Here is a 25,041-nt window from a genome sequence, read left to right on the forward strand (position 1 = left end):
GGGCTCAGAGGAAGCCCTCTGTTCTCCCCGCCCCTCCTCGTCTGTGGTCACCAGCACATCGGCCACTGACACTGCACTTCCCGGCTGCTGAAGGACAGGCTGTGCTGAGGTTGTAGGAGCCCTGGATGGTCGCCTTCCAGGTCCCCGACCTCCTGTCACCCATGTAAAAGCCCTCATTGTTGGCAGTGTCTCCCGCAGGGCAGCACCCAGGGGTCCTCCTCGGGCTGCTAGCCTCTAGTGTGGGCCTGGCGGGGGGCGGGCCGAGTGGGTGGAACCGGTTCCCGGGGGCCTCGTCCAGGGACGGGAGGCAAGGCCGCAGAGGGTGGGCAGTGGGGGTGCGGCTTGAGGCTGAGGAGGTTTTCTGGGGACCCAGAAGCCCTGAGCCCATTGGCCAGGCTTCCCGGGAGACCGGGAGCAGATTTGCATCAAAAAGAACAGAGGCTTCATTGAAATTCTCCCCCTTGTGAGAGGAAGAAAACCGCCAAGGAAAGGGAAGTTTTCATTCAGAGCGACTGCACCGCTGAGGAGCGTTGTGAGCTTCCAAAGAGAGAGAGGAAGCGGCCTCCTCGGGCCACTCCAGGGGCCGCGCCCCCGCCCCTGCTGCCCGCGCGAGGCCGGCCTCGCGCGCTGCGAGCCTGAACCCTCTCCGGCAGGTTCCTGCAGCGGACGGACGCCGCGCGGCTCGAGCTGCGGGCAGCGGCCCCCCGAGGACCCCAGCATGCCGGACCGCAGAGCGGCCCTGCAGGACGGCCAGCCGGACACACGCTTGGGGACCACGCAGGAACACTTGGGGACCGGGTGAGTCGGCGGTCAGGTCTCCGTCCACTGAGTGCGCCGCGGCCTGGGCTCTGCTGCGTGACCCTGGGCAAGCCGCTTTGCTCCCTGAGCCTCCGCTTCTCTGTCTGGGCGTGAAGGGAGGCTCTGGACGGACGACGTGCTGGACTGAGACATGGGTTGTGTGCAGCTGCCACTCCCTGTCCCCCGCTCTGTGTGGCCAAGGGGGGCTTGAACACGACACACATGCAAGGCTAAGGGCGCGGCTTCGGCTCGATGGAGGGAGAACCTTCCGGTCACTAAGAACATCCCCATCTTGTCAGGCGCGTGGAGCCTATGTCAGACGAGGACTGGGAGGGCCAAAGGGCCTGGCTCCAGCTTGCTGTGTGATGCTTGCCGGTCACTGCCCGTCTCTGGCTCCTGCCTCGCGGTCTGCCTGAGTGCAGGGGGTCAAGGCTCCCCACAGCCTTTCTGCTGTGTGCGTCCTGCTAATCTGCAGTCCCCAGGGAGGGGCCCGGGCCCTGTCTGTCCAAGCTGTGGGGGACCCTGAGAAGGTGGGGCCCAGTCTCAGCCCTGGAACTCCCCAACCAGGAGCAGGGAGAAGGCAGACACGTGGAACCCCAAGAGCCCAGGAAGGGCACTTGACACAGGCCTTGGATGGTCAAGGGCGTTGTCAGCAGGAGAGGAGAGAGAGGGCGTGCGGCCAGGGAGAGCAGGCGAGAGGGGAGCGTAGGAGGACAGGAAATTCAGGGATGGGAGAGGTCTGGGTGGCCGAGTGCAGGATGGGGGAAGGGCAGGGTCTGAGCCCTCTGCAGACAGGGGCGGGTTGGGATGGAGGGCAGAGGAAGGACGGAGCCAAAGGGAGTCCATAGGCATGTGCCTCAGACACAGAGGCCCCCCGAGTGGGGCAGAGGGCCCAGAGTGGGCCCCAGCTTCCAGAAGCAGGGGCTCCTCCCCTGCAAGGCCCCCAGGAGCATGAGGTCCGCACCGTCCCTGCACAGGGAGGCTGCGGCGGTCGACCGTGCCGTCTGTCAGGGCTACCCATGCGCTGTGTCCGGTAGAGAAGGACCCGTGCCTGTGGGCCTGAAGAAGGGCTCCAAAGGGCCTAGAGGAAGGGGCAGCTCCTGCTGGGCGGGGAAGGTGCGAGTGCCTGGGGGCGGGCGGGCGGGCGGGCAGGGGCGCCGCGTCGGCTGAGGGTGTGCTCACGACGGGCAGGCTCCGGCCGGGTGAACTCCCAGGTCTGGCTAGGCTGGCATGGCCAGATGAGGGCAGCCATGCGTGAGGACATCCAGGGCCACCCGAGGAGCAGAGAGGAGCCGCGGGGTGCGAGGCGGCAGCAGGAGCCTGGACAGCCTGGCTGGGGGCGGTGAATCTGGCAGCGGCGTTCACTTGGGGTGGGTTGGAGGCAGGAGGCCAGGAGATGGGAACTCGCGGGGTCAAGCCTGGCCCGGGGGAGGGTGGTGAGCTCCGAGCGCCGCACCCAGCTCCCTGCAGCCTCCCCGCCCCGCACGGCCCGCACAAAGGCTGCACGCCAGAGGAGCCCCCTCCGAGCCAGAACGCATTTCTCAGAGCGTGTCCCGTCAGCGGAGACGGACACGGGTAGCTGCCCCCGGCATCCTTGGCCATCGCGGAGAGGGCAGTTCCCACCGAGATGGGGCCCCCCGCACACCTGGGCCGTCCGGTGCAGCCTGCTGCTCCCTGGCCGCCAGCCCGAGCCGCGCGTTGCTGTCCATAACAACAGGAGATCGGGTCAGGCACCGGGGAAGGTGACGCCATCGAGGGAGAGTAACCACGAGGTGGATGAGGCTGCTGCTGGGGTCGCCTGGCACACTGGCTCCCAGCGACAGGGTTGTACATGCAGAAAGAGCACACGCTAAAACACGATGGAAACAACAGTGCAGGAAGCACATAAGCCAGTAATATAGTCGTTTATTATCGGAGGCAATAATCACGCACTGGACGCGGCTGTACCTGCTGTACTTTTGTGCATCTGGCCCGCAGTCGGTTTGTTTGCACCTCCCCCATCCCGCACGTGTGAGCAGTGCGTTGTGCTACCTGCTAGAAAGGCTGCAGCGTCGCTAGGTGACAAGAACTTTTCAGCTCTGTTATAATCTTATGGGACGCTTGTCATACTGAGGTCTGTCCACTGAAACGTCGTGGCTTCATCGCGACTCATCACGTGCACTCACTTATGCACGAAACTTTCGAAACACAGTTGAAGGGCACGTAGACGCTAGGGCCTGCCGATGCGCGAAGGACAGCAGAGCTGCCGCGGGCTCAGGGACCGCGCTCCCGCTGCCACTCGCTCTGGAGCCCGGGACCATGGGGTGCAGCCTGGAGGTTAGGACCGTACACTCTGATGCCTGCTTGCCCGAGCTGCATAATCTCTCTGCACCTCCGTGTCCTGGTCTGTGAAGTGGGGGCCGTGGCAGCAACTGCGTTGTCGGGCTGTAGCGAGGATGGGACGTGTCAGGGGTGGACAGCGCCGCCGGGCGCACAGCGAGTGCTGGGTGCGTCGCCGCTCCGAGCTGTCACCGCTGTGGTTTCTGCCGTGTCGTCGTTTCCTCTTGCCCCCCAGGCCTGGCGGCCCGAGAGCGCCGCGCCTTGAGGCCTTGCCCTGCCCAGTGCAGTGGGAGGCCAGCCAGGCACCCATCCAGCCCCGGGGGGAATCGGAAGGCCCTTTGTGACACAGCTGAGGAAGCTGAGGCCCAGACGGGAGCAGGTCACGCAGCTGCGGCGGAGCCGGGGCTCGAGCCCGGGTGCCTCGGTGCCCGAGCAGCTTCTCTCGGGCACGGTCACGCTGCCCGCCGCCTCCTTCCGGGCCTTCGGGCCGACCTGACGACCGGCACGCGGGCTGTGTGGCGAGGCTCTGTGGGGCTGGACGCTCCGGGCGCTGCAGCTGGGTCAGCAGTGAGTGGGCTGGTCAGGCTGCCCCACCCCCACGGCAGGAGCCAAGAGGAGGCCTTCGGGGCCGAGGCCTGGGGCCGGGGCCTTGGACTGGGGGCTCAGGGGCGGCCAGGGCCCTCTCCGGGAGGCTATGTCTCAGGCCACCCCGCTCCATTCTAGGAGACAGTGGGTCCCCAGGAGCTCTCTGCCTTGGCAAGCCCCCCATGAGCCGGTCTCTCACCCAGGCCTTGGGTCCGTGGCCCCCGGCGCAGCCTTCCCCAGTGACTGCGGCCTGGGACGCTTGCTCGCACTCTCACACCGAGTAATCACATCTCCCCTTAATTTGCTGCTTCCCCTGCCCCAGCCTGAGTCTGCTGGCTCCACAGTGACCTTGAACGCATCTCCATCATCCGAGCCTTCGAGGCAGGGCCAGGCTCCCTGTGCTCGCCTCTGTCCCTGCGGTGTGTGCGCGGAGCCCATGCCGCGCCGGCCGAGGGGGAGGCAGAGGTCGCTTCCAATGCTGGGAAGGTGGACTGAAGGTTTTCATTGCAGAGTTGACAATTATATTTTTAAAAAGCAACCCCTAGTGTCTGCACATCAAGTGCTCTGGGAGGGGCGTGGCCAGGTGGCTGCAGGAAGAAGCATAGGGGCCTCCTGCGGGAGGAGGGTCTCCCGGCAGGTTCTCCGAGGGGCCCGTAACCCACGGCAGGCTCAGGCCAGCACCCCAGATCCCAGTTGTCAGGGCGCCCTGAGGTGGCGTGGGCCAGGGTTACTGGGAGAAGAGGTCTTTAAGGATCTGGGTTCTGGCAAAGGGCAGAATTTTCTGGAAGACGGTGCACTGGCGTTGACCTTAGTGTAGCGATCTGGGGGCCGTCTGCCACCTGCCTGAGTGGCGGGCCTTGGGACAGCTGCGTCCCCATCGCTGCCGCTGGGCCCTGCGCCTTGGCCTTCAAACGAAGGCTTAAAATTCCCGGCTAAGGCCTCGTGGGGCTGCTGCCGCTCTTTCACCTCTGCCAACCCCACTCACGCCGGAGGCGGTGTGGGGCTCTGCGGTCGGGGTGGGGGTCTCCAGGGTGGCTGGGGGAAGGGCTCCGGGACACAGGGCCCGGTTATAGAAGACACAGGTTTGATGCCGCAACCCTCTGCATCTCTGCCGTGAGGGAGGGAGAGGAGGGGGCACTAGGGGCAAGGGGCAGGGTGCAGCGACGCCTGTGCCCATGGAGCGGGGGCTCGCGGAGCGCGGAGGCGACGGTGGGCTGGGTTGTGTGGTGCCAGCGGTGGGTAGGTCGATGGTAAGCGGAGTCGCGGTCTCGCACGGCAGATTCTGCCTCTGGCTGGGTCTCTGTCACCTCCTCTGGAAAATGGGGCTTTTCCTAGAGCCTCATTCAAGAGCTGTTGAGAGGATGCAAGGCACCAGGCAGGTGCAGCACTTGGCACAGCTCACACATTTGTTCAGTGAGGAACAGCAGGGAAAAGGTGAGCTCCCTGCCTGGCGGCTCCAGGTGCGGGCTCAGGTGTGGCGACTGTGTTCCTGCGGCTCTGCCCAGGACGACAGCCAGCGACCTGCCTCTCCCATCTGCACCAGCAGGTCCCTCTTAGGTAAGTTGCACAAGTGGGCAGTGGGGCCGTGCCAGGTAGGTCAGAGGTATCTGGGGCCACACCTCACAGCAGCCCTGGGCGTGTGGGGTGGGTCCCCATTCACACCCAGCCCACTGTCTCATTACCTGGAACCCCAGGCGCCGGCTGTGCAGCTCCCACACACACGGCGCCGGAGCTGAGCGAGCACAGGTGATGCGCCCTGGCCCGCCGGCCCCACGGAGGAGACAGGTGCGCCCCGCGGCAGCCAGAGCCTCCTGGCAGGCCCTCATGAGTCCCCTGCGGGGTCTTCCGGCCGGTGGGGCGGGTCTCGGAGGTGGCACGGGCACGCAGACAGAGAAGCGAGGGGCGTGGGGCCGCAGGCAGGGCCCGGAGAGGCAGCGTGGGAGCAGCACCCCAGCTCGGTGGCGGCTGCCGAGAGCCGCGGCCGGTGTGTGCGGAGGGACTTGGAGGGCGTGCGGGCCACAGCCTCCGTGGGGAGCATCCGCCGCTGTGCTGGGAGACGAGCCTCCCTGCTTTGGCCCCCAGACAGAGAGGCAGGACCTGGAAGCAGTGACAAGAGGGCAGGCGGCGGTGGTCAGGAGCCCCGGCAGGCGGTGCGCCCTGGGGACAGAGCCGGGAGCCCGAGACGGCCTCCTCGTGGGGACTGTGTGGGCTTGGGAGGGAGCGAAGGACAGGGGCCCAGCCCGGTGAGTCACAGGCAGAAAGGAGGGTGACAGCCCTCACCAGCCGGGCGTGACTCATGCTGTGTCTCTGTTGCAGGGCACTGCGGTGGCACTGGGCCTCTCTGGGGCAGATGCCGCTCCCCTGGGGGACACCAGGACACACGCTCTGAGGTTTTCTCCCAGGCGAACTTGCGGGGTGCGGCCCCCGCTCGGGGACCATGCCGGAGGTGCTCCTGCTCAGGGCTGCCAGCTCCGCCCTGAGGACCGTGTAAGGAACAAGGGCCCCCCCGGCCCCCTGCTGCCGCTCAGGGCGTATTCCCGGGCCTGGCGCGGCAGCTGAGCCCGCAGACGGGGTCTGTAGGGTTGCAGCCCACTCAGTCACCATCCTACTCTCACCCAAGAGCCTTCGGCCTCTTCTTCCCCAGAAGATCCGTGCGAGTCCACCAGTTACAGTGACGAGAGCCGACCGTCTCCCGGGCGTTTTTCGTGTATCACGTTACGCTCCGCGTAGTTGTAGGTTTAGGAAGAAACGGGAGCCTATAGGCGAGAGGCACCGTGGCTTGTCCACAGGCCCCCAGCTCGTAAAGCCTGTCGAGCCCGGGCAGGCCGACGGGTGAGCCTCAACGCTGTGTTGTTTTAAGAAAGCATTTATGGAACACCCGCTGCGTACAGAGCAGTGGCCTGGCCACTGAGGGCTGAATGGGAAGAAAGGGCAAGCGAGGTAAACGGGAGACAGATCCTCATCCAGGAGGGGTTCGCATGGGAAAGGGGTGCTCCCCTCCGAGTACGTGTCTCACACACAGAACTTGAGAGGGACCAGGTCCAGCCAGCATTGGTTGAGCTCCATGGCGCACCTCGGCGGCACTCGGGGCCGGCGGACGGAGTCGGGTCAGGCTTGGCCCTGCGCTCAGGGAGCTTCCCCAGCCGCAGGGGCCCCGCGCAGGCCACAGCCGAGCGTGCGAGGGCAGTAGGGATGACCCGGGAGGGCTTGCGGACAGAGGGGCTGGACGGCGCTCGGCAGGCTCTGTCTTCCGCGGTTCCCGTCAGCTCCTCCGCCGAGAGCTGCGGGCAGGAGCGGCCCCGGCCAGAGACGGCTGCGGGGGCCGCAGAGCAGGCTGTCCCAGGCTCCTGCGCCTCCCCCGCACCCCCGTCCTCACTCAGCCGCGCCCGTGGGCCGTTGCCGTGCTCCCTGCGCCGCTGGGCAGGCACTACAGAAGTGCCGTGCCTGTGAACGGAGGGTCAGGCACGGGGCCTCCGGCGAGTGTGAGCTGCGGTGAGTGCAGACCTGTCCTCGGCAAGCGGATCCTTTCGGGCGTCCTTCGTCCTCTGAGTGGGAGAGCAGACGTGGGCACGGTGGCCTCCTTGGCCGCCCCCCCAGCCCCCCGCCCCCGCCTCCACGCTGTCATCCTGTGGCCCGGGGCACCCCGCCCGGGATGGCAGCCAGCCCCGTAGCCCTGCACGCAGGAGGGGCCTGCCTGTCCGGAGTGGCAGGCGCCCTGTGCTCATCACGGGACGCGCTCGGGATGGCAGGGGCAGCAGACACACCTCCCCAGGCAGGGTAGCGTCCCTGCCACTGTGCCTTCCAGGACGGCGGCAACAACTGGAAAGGGCCCAGGTGCTCTTGGGGAGTCAGACCAGTAGAGACTGCTCCCCAAACCTCACGCGCTCGCTTCCCTTGGAGGAGAACGTCGTGAGTTCTGCTGTAGAGGCCACGTGCTCTGCGTTGACCGACAGTCCCGCAGGCCGGGCCGTCCAGCGCGGTCTCTCGCTTCCTGTCGCTGCAAAGCCGGAGACGCTTGGTTGCAGGAGGCCGGCCCGCTGGACGCCAGCAGTGTGAGAGCGGCTTTACACACCGGGGGCCTCCAGAGGGGGCACGTGGGGTTCCGAGCCAGGGCAGTGTGCCAGGTGGAACCTCCATCTGAAAGGTTCCCGCAGGGGGAGCCCGCCCTTCACCCGCCGGGGGAATTAGGTGTGGCCTTCTCCTGATCTGGCACAGGCAGAGGGGTCGGACAGGACCCCCCCATGGGCCGTCCGCAAGGGTAAGTGAGGTAGGTGTTCCTGCCACGCGGAGCACAGGCAGGTGGCCGGGGTCCACGCTGTCGTTGGGGGAGGGGAAGGACGGGCAGGGGAGTGCCTGAGCCACAGGAAGAGGGGGCCAGACGCCCCGGGAACGTCCCACAGAGAGAAGGTGCCTCCAGCAGCCCCTCCCCCCCAGGAGCGGAGGGTTCGCATGATGACCAGGACGCTTGGCCTCGGCTTCCTTGGGTGGCAGTCTTTTCGTTTGGTCTTTGTTCAGCTACTTTGAAACTAGAACCAATTTACAGAGGCTTTATTGGGTGAAGAAGTGCTGGCCGTCCCTTTTGATGGTGAAGCTTTACAAACAGGCTTGTCTGTGAGGAAGCAGGGAAGGAGACGGGTGATTCCCGCCAGGGACAGCCTCCGCTAATTTGGGGGTGGCGCCCTGCTGTCGGTGTCAAAGGCCGGTCGGCTCTCCGCCCTCGGTTGCCCTGTGGCCAGCGCTGCCTCCGAGGACGGGCAGAGACGAGCCCAGACGTTACAGCAGACGCGACTCGCAGCGGGGACCCCAGCCAGCCGGGCCCGTGTCTCCTCGTTCTCTGTGGTCGTCTGAGCCCAGAGCTCAGGGGGTTCTTGGTAACGTTATAGTCTTTGCCCCAAAGTGGAGGTGGCTTCTACTTTACAACAAGGACAGAAACAGCAGTACCACTTGGTCCAGAGTCAGCAGGACAAGTCCCACGGCCTTCAGACCTTCCGTTTCCCCTGCCCGGCACAGCAGGCCTCACCCCAGAAGCACGCTTTGTCACCTTTCTGTCCTTCCAGCAGCATCCCCTCAGCCGGTCACCATGGCAACAGAAGGGCGGCTCCAGGCCTGAGGCCGGACCTTGCTCACCAAGTTCCCAAGAAGGGACGGCTTGGGCCCCACTCAGCCCCTTGCTCTCCATCCCTCTCCCTCCATAACCTCCTAATATCTTTTGCTTTAAAACCTATCTCAGGTTCTTAAACAGACTGCCACCAGGTGGGCCCAGGTGTATTTGCAAATTTAGTTTGAACCTATGGTACCTGCAAGAAGTGAGGCCGAATCTCAGAAGCAGGTAACTGGCCCAGCCGCCTGGGAACTGGGCCCCCACCCCCGACAGACAGGTGCCCCCGAGCCCGGTCTGCCCTTAGGGCGGCCGTGACCATACCGCCCCGGGGGGCCGCGCATGCAGAGCTGGCGGCTGGGAGGGGGCCCAGCGTGTGTGATGCGTCCTCACTCCGTCCTGCGGGGCTTGCCGAGCTCTGCCTGCTCATCCACCCGAGCTGGGCTCTGCCCGGGGCGGTGCCGCGGGGCAGGGGGCGGAGTTGACAGGGGAGGCCCAGTAACTACCTGGGCTGAGCTGGTTGGAAGGGGCGTCCAGGGCCACCAAGCCTGGGAGGCAAGGGGTGTCTGGGCCAGCTGTGAGGGCCTCCTGGGGCCCATGCTGTTCTCTCGAGTTGGTGACTAGACAGAGGGCCCGCCCACAGGCACCGTTGAGGCGGAGGCTCCCTCCTGGGCCTGCTCCAGACCCGCGGGAGCCTAGGAACGTGCTCACTCCACTCTGAGTGTCTGGACGTGGCTGTTCTCAGCGCCCGTGGGGAGCGAGGGGTCGGGACGCCTCCCGGGGCTGAGAGCCTGCGCTCCCCCGGGGTGGTGCCCAGGGTCCTCCAAGACCCGACCAGGAGTTCCTTCCCAGACAGGGACGCCGAGCCCAGAGAGAACCACGCACTTGCCCAGAGTCACCCAGCAGAGTCGAGCAGAGCCGGGCTTCGTTTTTTTCTGCAGAGCCCCTAGAACCTGCGGGGAGGGGGTGTGGGGGAGTGGGCTCAGCCCCTGCAACTACCTGCGTCTGGTCGCCGACCCCTGCGGGGAGGCCCGGAGACCAGGGCCGGGAGGCAGGTCTGCCGTCGTCTAAGGGATGTTTCCTCCCCGCCAGCTCCCTGCCTGATGGACACACGCTCTCCAAGGAGTCCCTAAACCATGCTCTGGACTTCTCGTCCCCCGAGAAAGCAAAGGATGCTCTGCCGAACTTCCCAGGTGAGCCCGCTGGGAGCCTGGGCCGGGCGAGGTGGCGCCTAATGGAGTGCAGAACGGGGGGGGGGGGGGGGGGGGCGGTGCCGCTGAGGACAGACTGAGGGTCCAGGCAGAAGCAAGGAGGGCGGGGGCCCCAGCACAGCACTTGGGGGGCGGGGCAGGTGGAATTGCCACCGTCCCCGGGGCCCAGCGTGGCACAGGGGAGGGGGGAATGATTTCTCCTTGTGGAAGCTCGGGACGTGGGCGGGCAGGGACGGGGCTGCTGGGGCCTCGTCGGAGCCGGGACCTCAGCTGGGGTGGCGCCGCTGAGGACGGGAGGCGCCGCGGAGCAGCGAGGCCGTGGCGCTGCCCCCAGAGCACAGGGCGAGGGGCTGCCGGCGGCTTTGCTTCGGAGGCCGACCCAGTCACGGGCTCCGTTCGTGACCTTGCCCGTCAGGTAACCGCACCGTGTTGGTTGTTGTTGGCTGTCCAGCAGCACAGGGGTGCAGCGGCAGCCCACAGCAGTGGACACGGTGCCCGCAGAGGGTCGCTGCCTCCGTGCCCCCTGCTGCCTTTGGGACGGGCGTCGTGGCCGCCCGGTTGCCTGCCCGTGTCGCCGGTTGGGGATGAAGGGCTTCCCCCAGGGGCTGGTGTTCCTGACCGGGAGCCCTCCCAGCTGCACACCACTCAGGGCAGCGGGGCAGTGGCGGGCGGGCGGGAGCTGGCTGTCGGTGGCACGGTTTGAGCTGGTCATGTGCCTCGTAGACTGCCCTGCGTGCCGGGCCTCCCTCATGGTTAGCCGGGCTTAGGTTTGGGGGCGCAGGTGGAGGCACTTGCGGCGGGGCCTGCCAGGAGCCCCGCGCCAGGCGTCTCCGAACGGGGCCGTGACGAAGCCAGAATGGGGCACCAGAGGGGCCCAGCATGCCCTTGGCAGGGAGCCGGCCTGGGGAGTGCTCTTCCCAGGCGTGGACGCTGCCTGTCGTGCCCGTCCCTGGAGATAAAGAAGGAGCTGGGACGAGGAGAGGACAGGCTGGTATCTGCAGGGAGGGGCCTCCTGTGTCCTCCGGCCCTGGCCAGGGCACTGCATGGCAGCCCAGGTCGCTGCGGCAGGTCCATTGACAGCCGGGGCCCTGGCCGTGGTGGACGAACTCGAGGGGAAGGAAGGGAGCCCGTGTGGGGAGAGCTCAGTGTCCTCTGGAGCCCTGGAAAAGCACGAGTGTCCCCAGGGAGGGACAAGCCGTCCTGGCCCGGTGGCCTCCGTAGCTCGGAAGGCTGACACCTGGCGTTCGGCAGCGGTGGGCGCTGGGAGCAGCAGGTCTCGTCGGAGGGGCAGGCGAAGGCCATCCCGTTCACGGGGACCCGGGAAGCTGATGGGGAGAGCCCGCTGGGCGGCGCCTGTCCCTCTATCCTGTGGTCAGAGCCAGGCTGCTGGGGTCCCGCAGTGGACGGGCTTCTTGTCTGCCCTCCGGGGACTCGCGGTCTGAGGGCGGACGGGCCCTGGGTGCGGGGCACCTGCAGGCGGAGGGCGGAAGGCCTGCCGCTGGGGACCTGCGTGACCGGGGTGGGCTTCCCAGAGCAGGAGGACCCCGCCTCTGCGCTGGGGCTGGGCCCCGCGGTCCGCCCCCGGGAGTTCAAGGCTCAGGGCTGGTGATCGGGAGGAAGAGACAGTCCAAGGGGCTGAGGGGGCTTCTCAGCACGATCGCTGTCAGCAGGCGCCCAGCACAGATGCCCCAAGAGACCCCAGGCAAGACCCAGACGGGGCCGTGCAGCCTCCGGCCTGTCGGGGGTGCGGCTGCGGCAAGACCCGGAGTCAGCCTGGCGAGTGCCTGCCTGGGGCTGGGCTCCCTGGCGCCCCAGCCGCTCCAGCGGCCCCTCCGGGCTCTGCGGGGGGTGGGGGGTGCCGGAACTGGAGCAGCCGCCCCTGGGGGGCTCTCGAAGCTGCCCTTCCGCAGAGCACGCTGCACGGCAGTGGTCAAAGGCAGCTCTCTCCGCAGCAGAGGCTGGGAGGACATCCGGGGACTGCAAACAGGGCTGGATCCCTCTCCCCCCGTAGCGGGCGCCCTCACCAGGAGAGCGTGGACCGCGTGCCAGGCTCTGAGGGGCTGACTTGCATTCATTCCTTTTATCTTCACAGCAGCACGGGGTGGGCACTTGGTTGCTGTCATCTGATCGGGGACACCGAGGGGGTCAGGGGTTCGCTCAGAGGCCCGCAGCCCCTGAGGTGGATCTCGTAATGGGCCACGCTGCGTCTGGGGGTCCAGAGGACGTGGCCCCGCAGGCCCCCGTCCTGACCGCCGAGAGGGCAGCCTCTCTGGGAGCTCTTGGAGCCTCACCTTCAGGAACCCAAATTCACCTTGGCCTCCCCGAGTTCACAAGACGCTGGAAGGGTCCCTGAGTCCCGGCCCCCAGAGGCATTCCCAGGGGGCAGCCCCCCCCGAGTCAGGCCCTAGAGCTGCCAGAACCTGACCTCCACACAAAGGCAGCCTTGTGCTGGCCCTGGAGACACATTGCTTTCTAGACCTTTCCAGGCCGAGCGTGAACCCCGCCGGAACGGGCGGGGAAGGATCTGGCAGAGCAGCTGCTGGGGCCGGGCCAGAGGGAGCGTGGCGGGGGCCTGTCCCCTCCCCCACTTTTCCAGCCAGTTCCCACACCCACTGGGAGTTCAGGCCAGCTTGGTCTCCAGCCCAGTGAGGCGGAGGGGTGCACAGGGCCAGCCTTTGTGCCTCGCCTCTGCCCTTTCCCTGGCGTAACAGGCAGTCGATAAGGCACAGGCCAGGGTCAGGCCAAGAGCGGAGGCAGCGAGGGGGTGAGAGCAGAGGGGAGGACGGGCATGCTGGGCCTCGGGAAGGCCCCCGCCCCACTTCCCTTCCTGCGTCTCCCAGGCCCAGGCGGGGGCGCCTGAGCAGGGGGCTGTCCTGGGCTCAGGCGCGCAGGACATGAGCAGGGCCAGGGCACCGGGCGGAGGCGCCGGCCCGGGACCCTGGACACACGGCCACTCGGTCCAGCCCGCTGGGATTGGGCTGGGGCAGAGGCTCCCTTGTCTCCCCCGAGGGTGCGCTGACCCCGGTGCTGGGCCGGGCTCCGTGCGCAGGGCCGGGGAGCCGTCCGCCCGCCTTCGGGGGCCACCGGCCTGGGGCGGTTGGTGGGACAGAGGAAGTTACGCGGAGGAACTCTGGCCAACGTGCCCATCAAAGCGGTAGATGGTTTTTCCTTTTGACCCAGGAAGCCCCCCTGCAGACACCTGCCCTTTCGGGAAGCCTGGGGCCGGGGCTGAGTGTCGGCGGGGCGGTGGCTGGGGAGAGTGCGGGTGCCCCGGCTCCGCCACGGTGAGCGAGAGAGTCGTCACCGGGTCAGAGGTGGCCGACGGGCTGGTGGCTGTTAGGTTTGCCCTAAGTGTGAGCCAGCATTTAAAACTCAGGTGATTACACATAGACGCCTACACTGCAGGTAACTCTTGTTTCCTTTCCAACCGGCGCCACGGCCCAGCCCGACGGCCACCCCCTGGGACGTTCTTGCGATACCCTGCTGCCTCCCCACGGGCCGGGGGCGGGGGGCGGCCACCGCTGCTCTGTGTGGGCGCCGTCCTCGGCAGGGCCGGCACCGGGCCTACCCGTCCTCGGCGACGGGGACCTGAGAGCGAGCCCGAGGCCTGTGCCACTGGGTCGCGCCTGCCCGTCCCAGTCACCTCCCTCGTTCATTATTGATGACCATACATTATTCACTGCGATGTGGGTACATTACCCACCTGGCCCCCAAGGGCATTTTGGGTTTGCGGCCCTCAGTGAATACAGCAGTAACGTGATCCTTTTCCCCGCTTTGGGTAAAAAATTACAGCAACCAAGTACAGCCTCACTCCTTGACCCTGTGTTCCTGCAGCCCGGCCGTGCCGGGGGGCGGACAGGGGCGGGCGCGCCCAGGAGGCCTCCCCTTTTTATCCCACATGCTTCCACGTGGCTTCGGGTGCTCTAGAACAAGTGCCGTTTTGTGATTTCAAAACAAGGTGGTCCGTGTTAAAGGCAAACACTTTTGGCTGAGAAAGGGTTTAGTAACAGACTGTGGAACTTACCTCTGACCCTGGCGAAGGGCGAAGGCTCCCGCTGTCTCCTTCCAGGCTGTTGGGCCTCCTCCTCCAGGCAGCCTCCCGCGTCCCAGCCCCTGGCCTGCCTGCATGGCTGGGACTGAAGGGTGGGCCCCTCCGCTCAGCGGAGGGGCAGGGGTGGCGGGGGCACCGCGCCAGCACGACCCCAGCTGTGGCCTCCCCACCTGCAGAGGAGGCGCTGTGGACCACTCGGGCCGACGGGCGGGTCCGCCTGCGCCTCGACCCCGGCTGCCCTCTGCATCCCCCCTACACTGTGCATCGGATGTTCTGCCAGTCCCTGGAGAAGTACAGTCACCTCCGTGCCCTGGGCTTCAAGCGCCAGGGTGCGTGGGAGCACATCACCTACTCCCAGTACTACCTGCTGGCCCGCAAGGCTGCCAAAGGCTTCCTGAAGGTGAGCGGCCCTGGAGGCCCGCCAGGGGGCACTGGGCCCCCACAGGCCTCCCCCCGCGCCCCCGCCCCCGCCCCCACCCCCACAGAGGGTTTCCCATTTCCCGCGCCCTCAGCAGGTGCCAGGCACTTGTTAGAAGCTTTGCGTTTGTGATCCCCTTCACATCTTGGTGGGCTGGGAAGCCGGGTGCCGGCCCTGGGAGGGAGGGCAAGGGCTGCGGGGTGACGGACCCCCGGGCCTCCTCCTCCAACTGGAGGGGCTCCGAGGTCTGGCGGGGGGGCTTGATGGGAACAGGAGGCCCAATTCCCCGTCGGCTGACCCGGCCCGTCTCCCCGGCTATAGCTCGGCCTGGAGCCGGCGCACAGTGTGGCCATCCTTGGCTTCAACTCCCCGGAGTGGTTCTTCTCGGCAGTGGGCACAGTGTTCGCAGGGTGAGCGCCGGGGTCCGGGCAGAGTCCCGGGGGCGGAGGTGGCAGGGGTTACAGAGAGGCCGCCCCTCCTCCGCATCCCATCGCTGCTCCCCTGAGACGCCCTGCGGCGCTGCTGGCGGAGCCCTGCCCGCTGGGGGCGGGGAAGGGCAGGGGGCTGTCCGAGCCGGGCCGAGCGGCGGGGTGGCCATCTGCAGCTGTCTGACCCCAGGCCTCGGTCCCCGTAGAGGCATTGTCACCGGCGTCTACACGACCAGCTCCCCCGAGGCCTGCCAGTACATCGCCCACGACTGCCGCGCCAACATCATCCTGGTCGACACGCGGAAGCAGCTGGATAAGATCCTGAAGGTCTGAGGGAAGGGGGTGGAGGGCGCGGGGGTTAAGGCCGGGTGTCCTAGGGGGCCTTCAGCTCGCAAAGGGCTTCCCCTCATAGATGGAGGTCGAATCCACACGCCCCCTCCGGCCCCATTTGCAACTGAAGAAAACAGGCACGCAATTAGGAAATGTCCACTCTAGGTAATTCCCCAAATTAAATCTGTTACGACAGTTTCCAAACACAACAAGAAGTGTACAGTGGACCCCACATGTCGATCGTCCAGAGTTAGTAATCCTCAGAGAGATTTATCACCGATTCTTTCTCCTTTTGTGCTAAAACATTCTAAGGCAATTTCCGCATTGTCGTTTCCATCCCGGAAAACTTCCGTGTGCATCTCTTTAAAAAAAAGGAAGATTCTTTTCATAAATAACCACAGTGGCCTTGTCGCATCCAACACGAGTGAGACAGCTCTCTCACGCCCAGTCTGTGCTCTGTCTCTGCACGGCTGGTTCGGGTCGGCTGAGTCCGGATCTAGGCCGCGCCACAAATGCCGCGTGCGGCAGAGTCTCAGTGCCGATCAAAGCCACAGGCCCGAGTGGTCCGGACCCGGGAGCTGGCTAGAAACGCAGCCCGCGGGCCCCACCCGAGACCCACGGCCTCAGAAACCCGGTGCGGGCCGAGCGGGCCACGCCCAGCACCCCCCAGAGAGCTGGCACCGGCTCGCGGGCGGGTGAGAGCCCCGGGAAGCCAGGTCTGCAGGCTTGGTCCTCCAACCACTGGCTGCATGCATTTCAGAGTGAACGCTGCGGGGCAAGAGCCCCCTGCAGGGGGCGCTGCTGACTTCATTTTGCACCAGCTTATCAGGCAGGTGCAGTCAGATGGGCCCACCTGCACAGGTGCTGTAGGTGGCCACGTACTCTGCACTGTGACATTCCCATCAGCCTTTCTCCATTCAGTATCTTTACCTGAATTAACTATTTCATGAGCAGTGGCAAATTGTTAGTTTCCTAATCGTCAGCTAGGATTCTTCTCTGAAGGAAGGACTTTCTCTCATCACCTGGGGCTCTTTGCTACCTGAAATGCCCTTTGGTGCAGAGCAGGCGGGTGTGGCCATCAGTGAGCTTGGGTTTTTACCAATTGGAGACCAGACCGCCCACCAGCAGGAAGATCACGCCTCCCTTGGTTGCGGTGGAACCAAGGCTGCGGCGTCGCTGTGACCGTCCTGTGCATCTTTGAAAGAATGTGCATTCTGCCCTTGTGGACCGAAATGTTCTATAAGTGTTAATAATGTCAAGAAGGTTGATAGCATTACGATGTCAAGCCATCCACATCCCGATTGATTCTGTCTACCTCACTTTCCTGGACTCGGGTCCCTGTTATCTCGAGGCAGTGAGATGCCTGAGTTGTTTTCTCTCCCTCCCTTCCTCCCTCCCCCCTCCCCCCTCCGCCTCTGTGTTCTGCCTGCACAGAGTTCTCTGTTGCAGTTTGTGAACCAGGCCCCAGGCTGCTTGTCCTCTTAAGGGGGATTCTTCCCGGCCCCGGCCCCTGCCCGTCCCCCTTGACTGAAGTCCTCATGATGGGAAAACTATCCCTCAAGGCCGGTGTCCTGCTGGCTCAAATGTCAGAGCTGGGGAGCCGAACGACCTTTCCCACAAAGTGTCTGCCAGGCAGACTGACACCGGGAGACAGGGCTCTTCTCAGGAGGTGACTGTTTCCTAATGACACCCCATTTATTTATCCTGTCAACACAGATCTGGAAAGACCTGCCCCACCTGAAGGCGGTGGTGACGTACCGAGAGCCCCCTGCCGAGAAGATGGCCAGCGTGTACACGGTACGGGCGGGGGCCTGGGCGCCCGGCGGGGCCGGGCCGGGCCGCCCCCCTGACCGGACGGCCTGCTCTCCCCCACCGGCCGCAGATGGAGGAGTTCATGGAGCTGGGGGACCAGGTGCCCGAGGAGGACCTGGACGCCGCCATCAACGCCCAGCAGCCCAACCAGTGCTGTGTGCTCGTCTACACGTCTGGCACCACCGGCAGCCCCAAGGGCGTGATGCTGAGTCAGGACAACGTAGGACCGGCGCCCATCGTGGGGGGACTGGGCTGCCCCGGGTCCGGGTGGTGGCCCGCAGCTCGGGGAGGGGGTGCACACGGGGTGCCCTTCGGTCTGTGTTCCAGACGGAACCCAGCACAGGGAGGGAACCTGTCCCGGGGGCCGGGGGGGTTCTTGCAGAGATGCCCAGGGCACACCCCAGATGTGCCCCCGAGACGTAGCCCCAGCCCCCGGGCACCCGCAGCTGTGAGCGCGTCCGGGGCTGGCAGACACGGCCAGGCCCACCCGCGCTTTCTCTAGATCACGTGGACGGCACGGCACTGCAGCCAGGCGGGCGGGATCCAGCCGTCAGATGTCCAGCAGGAGGTGGTGGTCAGCTACCTGCCCCTCAGCCACATCGCCGGCCAGATCTACGACCTGTGGGCGGCCCTCCAGTGGGGGGCCCAGGTCTGCTTTGCTGAACCGGATGCCCTCCAGGTCAGTCGGCCCTGCGCCTGTGTGGGTGTCCGAGTGTGCGCGCCAGGGCCACCCCCCTGGGTGCTCGGGGGTCCTGGGCGTGCGTTGGGGGCTGCGCCGGCTTCCCGTGCGCCTGTCAATCAGAACTCTTCCAGGTGCAGCCAGCACAGCCTCCAGTGGCTAGAAAAGAAGGGAAACGGATGGCATTACCTAAAGGAAAGTCAAGCAGGAGTAGTTCTGGGCAGCCACAGGGCCATCAAGGACGGGCTGTCTCAGAGGAAGGTCACCCACAGATGGCTGCAGAGGTCCGCTGCCCTGCCCGGTTCCTGCTTCAGCAGCTGCACCTGTTCTTTGGGTCCTCGTTTTAACCACGAGGACTTTCGCGGGAGTGCCCCGCTCTCAGTCCGCGTGTCCCCATCTGGCATCTCATGGGCCCAAGTGGGGTCACATGTCCATTCCTAAACCAGTCACTGCTTAGAGGGACAGCTTGTGACCTTGAGTTCAGCCAAGGAGGAGTCACCGCACAGGGCTTAGGAAGCGTTGGAGCTACACCAGGGTTCTGGCGGCCAAAATGGGCAGGGAGCCTACGGCTGCCGAGGGGCAGCCGACGGCACGCGCTCTGAGGCGCGTGCCGGTGGGCGCACCTGTCCCCAGACCTGTGTGCAGGACGCCTGTGCTGTGTGCGTGGTGGCCCTGGCGCCAGGGCCTCCGGCCCCTGCCGGCCCTGAACCAGCAGGCCTCTCTCTGTCTGGCGGCGCGCAGGGGAGCCTGGTGGACACGCTGCGGGAGGTGCAGCCCACGTCCCACATGGGGGTGCCTCGGGTGTGGGAGAAGATCATGGAGCGCATCCAGCAGGTGGCAGCGCAGTCCAGCTTCATCCGGCGCAAGATGCTGCTGTGGGCCATGTCGGTGATGCTGGAGCAGAACCTCACCTGCCCGGGCAGGTACGGAGGGCTGGGCCTCACCCCAGGATGCGACCGGGTCCGAAGCCCGGGTCCGAAGCCCGTGCGGAGGCCCTGACCGCGGCTGCGCTGTCGCCCCTGTCCTCTCCCCGGGCCCCACGGGCGTTGCCCGTGTTTGGATTCTGTGAGGACTGGCCTGCCTTTGGCTCCCTGGGAACGGCTCCTGACCTCAGCAGGTGGCCACGGAAGAGGCCACAGTGGTGGGGCTTCTCCAGCCTCCAAGTGAGCGCTCAGATCTCTCCTGCCACCTCTCGATTGCTTCTTAAGCTCCCACCCAGTGCTGCGGGAGGGTCGGGGCGCACACCCAGCCCGTTCTGCATGTTCATGGGCAGGGCCAATATTGAAAGCCGTTAGTAACGGGTTCCGTGTTGGCACCAACCAATCAGAACAGAGAACTGGCCCGGCCAGCGTGTCCCCACTGAATGACAGCCACCCTGTTAACGCGCGCGTGTGTTTCCCTGTGGCCCCTTCTCCTCCCACAGCGACCTGAAGCCCTTCACAGCCAGGCTGGCAGACTACCTGGTGCTGGCCAAGGTCCGCCAGGCGCTGGGCTTCGTCAGGTGTCAGAAGAGCTTCTACGGAGCAGCCCCCATGACCATGGAGACGCAGCACTTCTTCCTGGGCCTCAACATCCGCCTGTACTCGGGCTATGGCCTCAGCGAGACCTCGGGCCCTCACTTCATGTCCAGCCCCTTCAACTACCGGCTGTACAGGTGCGCCTGGGGCCGCGCCCAGACGCGCACACGCCCTTGGTCACGCCCCTCTGTGCCCACCTGCTGACTGGGGCCCCCAGGGCTGAGTCCCTGGCCGGGCCTCAGTCTCACGGCAGTGGCCTCTGCCAGTGTCGCCTGGGTCTGGGAAAGCCGATGTGCAGCCCGGGACCCCGGAGCAGGGCTCCGCTGGAGGGGTTCCCCGCGCTGCCCGCTTCGGTGGGGAGGGTGTGATGGGTATCCCGGCACCGCGGATGGCCCAGGTACCACGTGGGCTCAGAGTGGGGGGTAGGCCGGCCTTCTCGTGGGCAGAGAGGACAGTCTGACCTGAGAAGTGAGTTGAAGGGTCATCTGTTGGGCTTGGTCCCTCCTGTCACAGCGCCTGAACCTGTCCTCCTGGGGACCCTCATCCATCCATCCATGGGCCTCCCTCTCAGTCCTGGGTCCCCTGTCACAACAGAAAAAGCCGGGGAGGGAGCATCTTCTGGGAATCCGTGGGGACGGAGAGATTGGGGATCCCCGTGCCTTCGGGGACTGACCTGGGGCCTGAGGAATGGGCCCCCGCTGACCAGGCCTCTGGACCCCCGCCCCCAGCTCCGGCAAGTTGGTACCCGGTTGCCAGATGAAGCTCGTGAACCAGGATGCGGAGGGCACCGGCGAGATCTGCTTGTGGGGCCGCACCGTCTTCATGGGCTACCTGAACATGGAGGAGAAGACGCGCGAGGCCATCGACGCTGACGGCTGGCTGCACACGGGCGACCTCGGCCGCCTGGACGCCGACGGCTTCCTCTACGTCACAGGACGACTGAAAGGTGCGGCGGGGCAGCGGCGGGTGACCCAGCCACCGCCATCTACACCTGCTGCGAGTAGGGCGTGCTTAGGTGCCACCACCTGGACGCACATCATTGTCCTTACCCTTGTCCCCTGCGGGGCAGGTACAGTTATTACCCCAACTCACGGAGGAGGACGCGCCGTGGCCCGCGGACACGCAGCTAGTAGGTGGTGGAGCCAGGGCTCAGACTCCCAGAGAAGCAAGGCAGGCCTTCCCGGAAACTTGAAGGCATCCATGTGTCCTTTTACATGCCAACATGGGTATCATGTAAAGTAGAACACAAATTGGATATAAAGTTTCAAAACATGGGACTTCAAAGAAGTTTCCCATGAAGCACTTGGCTTTCCCAAGGAATAAGCTGGGACCCCCTATAGAGAGGGGCTGTGTGACTTCGTGTGAGTCACCTAACACCCGCCTGGCCGGAGGTCTCGCTCCATTCTGTGCCCCATGTCAACAGAGGACCCGTGCACGGGATGGGACCAGCCCATCTTTCCCGGCTTAGACAGACTCGGGGCGGGAGCACAGCGCAGCGACGTCCGCCCGGCCGTGCTGATGGAAGGCCCCCGCGTTACCGCCCAGCCTGGGCGGAAGCCGTCACCCGCGAGCAGACCAGTGCGCCGAGGCACCTGGCCCTGCTCCCGGGCCCCCAGCACACAGGCGGAGGAAAGAGTGGACCGTGGGCGGCGGGACGGACCCCGGAAAGAGCTCAGAGAAAGCAGAGTTAGAGAGGACGGGAGAGTCACACAGCCTTGTAGGAGGCCGCTGAGCAGGTCCTTGCGGAGCAGGCAGCCTGTTGGGGAGAAGGGTCAAGGGCGTCCCAGGGGACAGGGTGAAGGAGGGGAGAGGCCCCGTGACCGGGTGGGGACCTGTGCCGCCCATACATTGGCTCTGCCCTGTGGCCTTGGACAAGCTCTCCGTGCCTCCATTTCCCTGCCTGAAATGGGAAGAATGCCTGCTTTACAGGCCTATGGTGAGGGGTGAGTGAGTTTTTACACCTCAGCACTTCGCACGGTGCCTGCACGTGGTGCGTACTGTGTAAGTGGCCGGTCACTCGGCAGAGGGGGGGAGGGGTAGGAGGGTCAGTGAGGGCCTGGGTCTGGTCGATGTCAGCGCAGGCCGGGAGCCGAGAGGCGTGTGAGCCCTGGGTGGGCATTTGTCCGCTGGGGACTGCCCTGTCCCCCAGCAGGTGTGAGGGGCTCCTGGGGGGTGCCGCTTCTCCGCTGCGACAGAGGGGCCCCTCCGGCCCCCCCGAATGGCCAAGAGCGCAGCCTGTTGCTCTGGCCTCAGGGCTGTGGCCGAGGCTTGCGTCCGGGTTCATCCGGGACATGGCCTTGCTCCCCAGAACTGATCATCACGTCCGGCGGAGAGAACGTGCCGCCGGTGCCCATCGAGGAGGCCGTGAAGATGGAGCTGCCGATCGTCAGCAGCGCCATGCTGATCGGGGACCAGAGGAAGTTCCTGACCATGCTGCTCACCTTGAAGGTGTGTCTGCGGGTCTGGCCCAGGCAGAAGCCATGTTCCGACAGGACACACCTGGGTATCAGGACTTCGTTCTGGGGTGGGCAGCCCGTGCTCCCCGCCGCCCCCGCAGGCCCGATGAGCAGCCCGCTGCCGCCGCGGTCTCTGCGTCTCCCAGCACAGTCTGCGCAGCAGGGGCATGGCCGCGGGTGCCGGGCGGGGCAGGAGTTGGGGGCCCTGGCCTGGGGTCTGGGTGTCAGACCCCTGCTCCTCTCACCACGGTTGGGGCGGCCGTCACTCCCCAGAACCACGGCTCACACAGTCCCCCTGCTGGACACCCACACTCGCGTGCCTCGGGCCCAGGCCACGTCCCGTGCAGTGAGGCGCGGCGCTGACCCCATCTTTGGTTTGCAGTGCACCCTGGACCCGGACACCTCTGACCCGACCGACCGCCTGACCGAGCAGGCCGTGGAGTTCTGCCAGCGCGTGGGCAGCAGCGCCACCACGGTGTCCGAGATCGTGGGGGGCAGGGATGAGGCCGTGTACCAGGCCATCAAGGAGGGCATCCAGAGGGTGAACAGGCGCGCGGCCGCCCGACCCTACCACATCCAGAAGTGGGCCATTCTCGAGAGGGACTTCTCCATTTCGGGCGGAGAGCTGGGTAGGCTTGCCCTGGTTTCCTTCCCGGGGTCCAGGTGCTGTGCGGGAGGACGGGGCTGCGGCAGGGCCTGGGAGCTGCCTGTCGGGAAGCAGCCGTGGCGAGTGGGGGTCTCTGGTGGCACCTACCTCCTTCCTGCCTTCCTGCGGGAGGGCACTGCTCCAGGCACGGGCTGGGCTGGAGAGCCTGTTTGGTGCACAGGGCGTGTGCTGGAACGTGTTATTTTGGACATATGAGCCTTTGCTTTGACTCTGGGGTCAGTCCCCTGAGATCAGCATGAGCCACATGGCAGACACCAAGACACTGCCGGTGGTTGGGGTGGCGCCCCCCGGCTCGAGGGGCTGAGACCACCGTGACCTTCTGTGATGTCAGCCGACACGGCAGGGACAGTGGAGAAGCCCTCAGGGACTGTGGTCCACAGAGCCGGTGGGACTCTGGTGCGGCCTCAGCTGGGGCTGTGGAGTGGCTCGTGCAGCTTGGGGTGTGTCCATGGCACAGGGGACTGAGTGAGGTGCCCTCGGATCCGTCCACACTGAGCCAGACACGGCGATGCTGAGCTGCCGGCAGGTCCGGAGCGTCAGCCAGACACGTCCTCTCTCAGCAGTTGGTAGAAATGACTCTGACTCTGAGGTCTCCAGTTACGCAGCCGGGAGTGAGTTAGCAGGAAAGGGGCTTTCCGCTGCCCAGCACCTCAAATCCGAGCCTTTCTCGCCCTTACTCTTGAGGGGAAGCAGGGCCTCTCCGCCCGGGCGCCCCCCCACCACAGGAAGTCAGAGCACAGTGTCCAGCAGCGTGTGAGTTTCCACTGAAACGCAGGCGTCACTTGCACATTAGTTATTGTTGTGTAACTAATTACCCCCAAGTTTAGCATCTTAAATCACTAAGCACTTCTCTTAACTCCTGTGGGTCAGAAATCCAGGCAGCTAAGCTGGGTGGTTCTGGCTTGGGGTCTTTCAGGTTGCAGCAAGCGTTGGCTGGGCAGCAGCCACCTGGAGCTCCAGAGGCCTCGCTGCGGCCGCGGGGGGTGCGCTCACCGCGCAGCAGCCGCCGTGCCCCGAAACAGAGGTCCTGAGAGCCCGGGACAGAACCGACCGTCCCACTGTTTTGGTTGCTTGAGTCATCTCTTCATTCAGGAGACAGCACAGAAAATGCATCGAGGTCAGAAATGGGTGCAGGTCAAGGGTAAGGTGGACGTGGCTCGCATCACCACGTCCCTGAGAGAAGCTGGTCTCTTGAAACCGTTCTCTGAAGTGACAGACCACCGCTCTTGTGTTCTGCTGGCACGGTGACCAACGCTGGCGCCACCTGGGTCGCAGGGGTCACATAGGGCCATCTCGGAGGCTGGCGGCTCGTCCGTCTGGCTTCATTCCAGTTCCAGGACTCGGCGAGTCGGCACCCTGACCATGCGCCGCCTCAGGTTTCTCAGGGGCCTCACGCGCTCACGTTTTCCAATCTGTTTTAGGTCCCACCATGAAACTGAAGCGGCTCGTGGTTCTGGAGAAGTACAAAGACATCATCGAGTCCTTCTACGACGAGCAAAAAAAGTAACAAGGGGGTGCCTCCTTCCGCCTCCTGAAGCCGACAGGCCTCCCAGAGCGATGTGATTCGTGGCGTCTTCCATCTGGGCACAAGGACTTCTGGCAGGTCTGTTAGGTCTCGAGTCAGGTATGATTCCGGCATCTGTACTTGCCAGGTCTCCTGCCAGCAACCGCTGATGATTCCAAGAAGCTTCGCGTGTGCATAGTTCTAAGTGTTGCCTTTTGTTCAGGTGGCAGGAGACCAGCTCTCCTTCCAGAGCTGAAGGGCTAACACCGTATGGCTTCAGTTCCAGGTAGATTTAACGGGCTGCCTGCTCGCTGAGGCCCGCCAGTGGCCGGCTGTATGAAGGAGGGAGGGGAAGTCGGCTCTTGTTACTACGGTGCTGCAGGGACCGTGGCTGTAACTCACTCACTCTGGAATGTGCTGGACGGGCCGCCTGCCACTCCACACCCAGGCTCCCCCCACGCACGCGCCTCCTGACTTACGCCTCGTAGGACTGCTGCTGCCTGTTTGTATTTAATGTGTGGTTTGGATATTAAACTTTTTAACAACCGTCAGCAGGTATGTGATTTTTCTTGTCCTGGAGCAGGCGGGACCGGCCCAGACAGTGGCGGGTGTTCGCCCACACGGCTGTGCCGCACAGCCGTCTGCGGGACCGAGGGCCCCTGCAGCAGAGCAGCCGCTCCGAGCGCGCCGCTGAGCCAGGGCCTCGGGAGCGCACGCGTCGCCGTTTTGGAATTCTTTATTCGTGTGAACCCAAGAGTAATTTGCAAATTTCAACAAAACAGAAAGCAACAGCTTAAACAGTAAAATACACATAAGGTTGTAAGTCTGGTTGCAAGCCTTAAAAGAGCCCCCAGGCAGGGACAGCTGTTAAGATGGCCTATGAGCCGGGCGCACCGTGCGAAGCCTGTCTGTGTCGTTACACGACCAGCAAGCAACGGCGTGCGGTGCCTTTGGTTTGGGGCCAAAGGGTGCCTGTGGGTGAAGAGTGACCCAGCGTCTGAAGGTTAAGAAAAGCCATGCCCGCGGCAGAGGGGCGCCTGGAGATCGACGGCCGCGCCCGCACCCCGGCCGCTTCCTGGGGGTGCTGCGGGAGAGGGCGGTGGCCACTGAACTGTGAAATTAATAGCGCGGTCAGGCCTCTCGGCGGGACCGGCTGGGGTGAGACTGC

The 25,041-nt window shown here is 65.2% G+C and overlaps 1 protein-coding gene across 1 annotated transcript; it reads left to right on the forward strand.

Moving 5' to 3' along the window:
• The first annotated feature begins 718 nt into the window (after nucleotides 1–718).
• Nucleotides 719–24,066, forward strand: ACSBG1 (acyl-CoA synthetase bubblegum family member 1). Its single transcript, XM_054588331.1, has 14 exons — nucleotides 719–798; nucleotides 9,893–9,993; nucleotides 14,239–14,462; nucleotides 14,802–14,890; nucleotides 15,115–15,235; nucleotides 16,955–17,035; nucleotides 17,121–17,270; nucleotides 17,553–17,729; nucleotides 18,471–18,652; nucleotides 19,153–19,383; nucleotides 19,975–20,192; nucleotides 21,555–21,694; nucleotides 22,085–22,331; nucleotides 23,791–24,066. Exons 1-14 carry the CDS (start codon nucleotides 719–721, stop codon nucleotides 23,874–23,876), a joined length of 2,127 nt encoding a protein of 708 aa, XP_054444306.1. The 3' UTR covers nucleotides 23,877–24,066.
• Nucleotides 24,067–25,041: the final 975 nt, after the last annotated feature.

This window comes from Pteronotus mesoamericanus, unplaced genomic scaffold (assembly GCF_021234165.1).
Source record: "Pteronotus mesoamericanus isolate MK-2021 breed Mesoamerican mustached bat unplaced genomic scaffold, CSHL_Meso_final contig_1242, whole genome shotgun sequence".
Taxonomy (NCBI): Eukaryota; Metazoa; Chordata; class Mammalia; order Chiroptera; family Mormoopidae; genus Pteronotus; species Pteronotus mesoamericanus.

Coding starts and splice junctions, on each gene's coding strand:
- ACSBG1 (XM_054588331.1), top strand. CDS start 719: ATGCCGGACCGCAGAGCGGCCCTGCAGGACGGCCAGCCGGACACACGC. Junction 17,271..17,552: donor TGATGCTGAGTCAGGACAAC/GTAGGACCGGCG, acceptor CGCTTTCTCTAG/ATCACGTGGACGGCACGGCA. Junction 21,695..22,084: donor CCATGCTGCTCACCTTGAAG/GTGTGTCTGCGG, acceptor TTTGGTTTGCAG/TGCACCCTGGACCCGGACAC.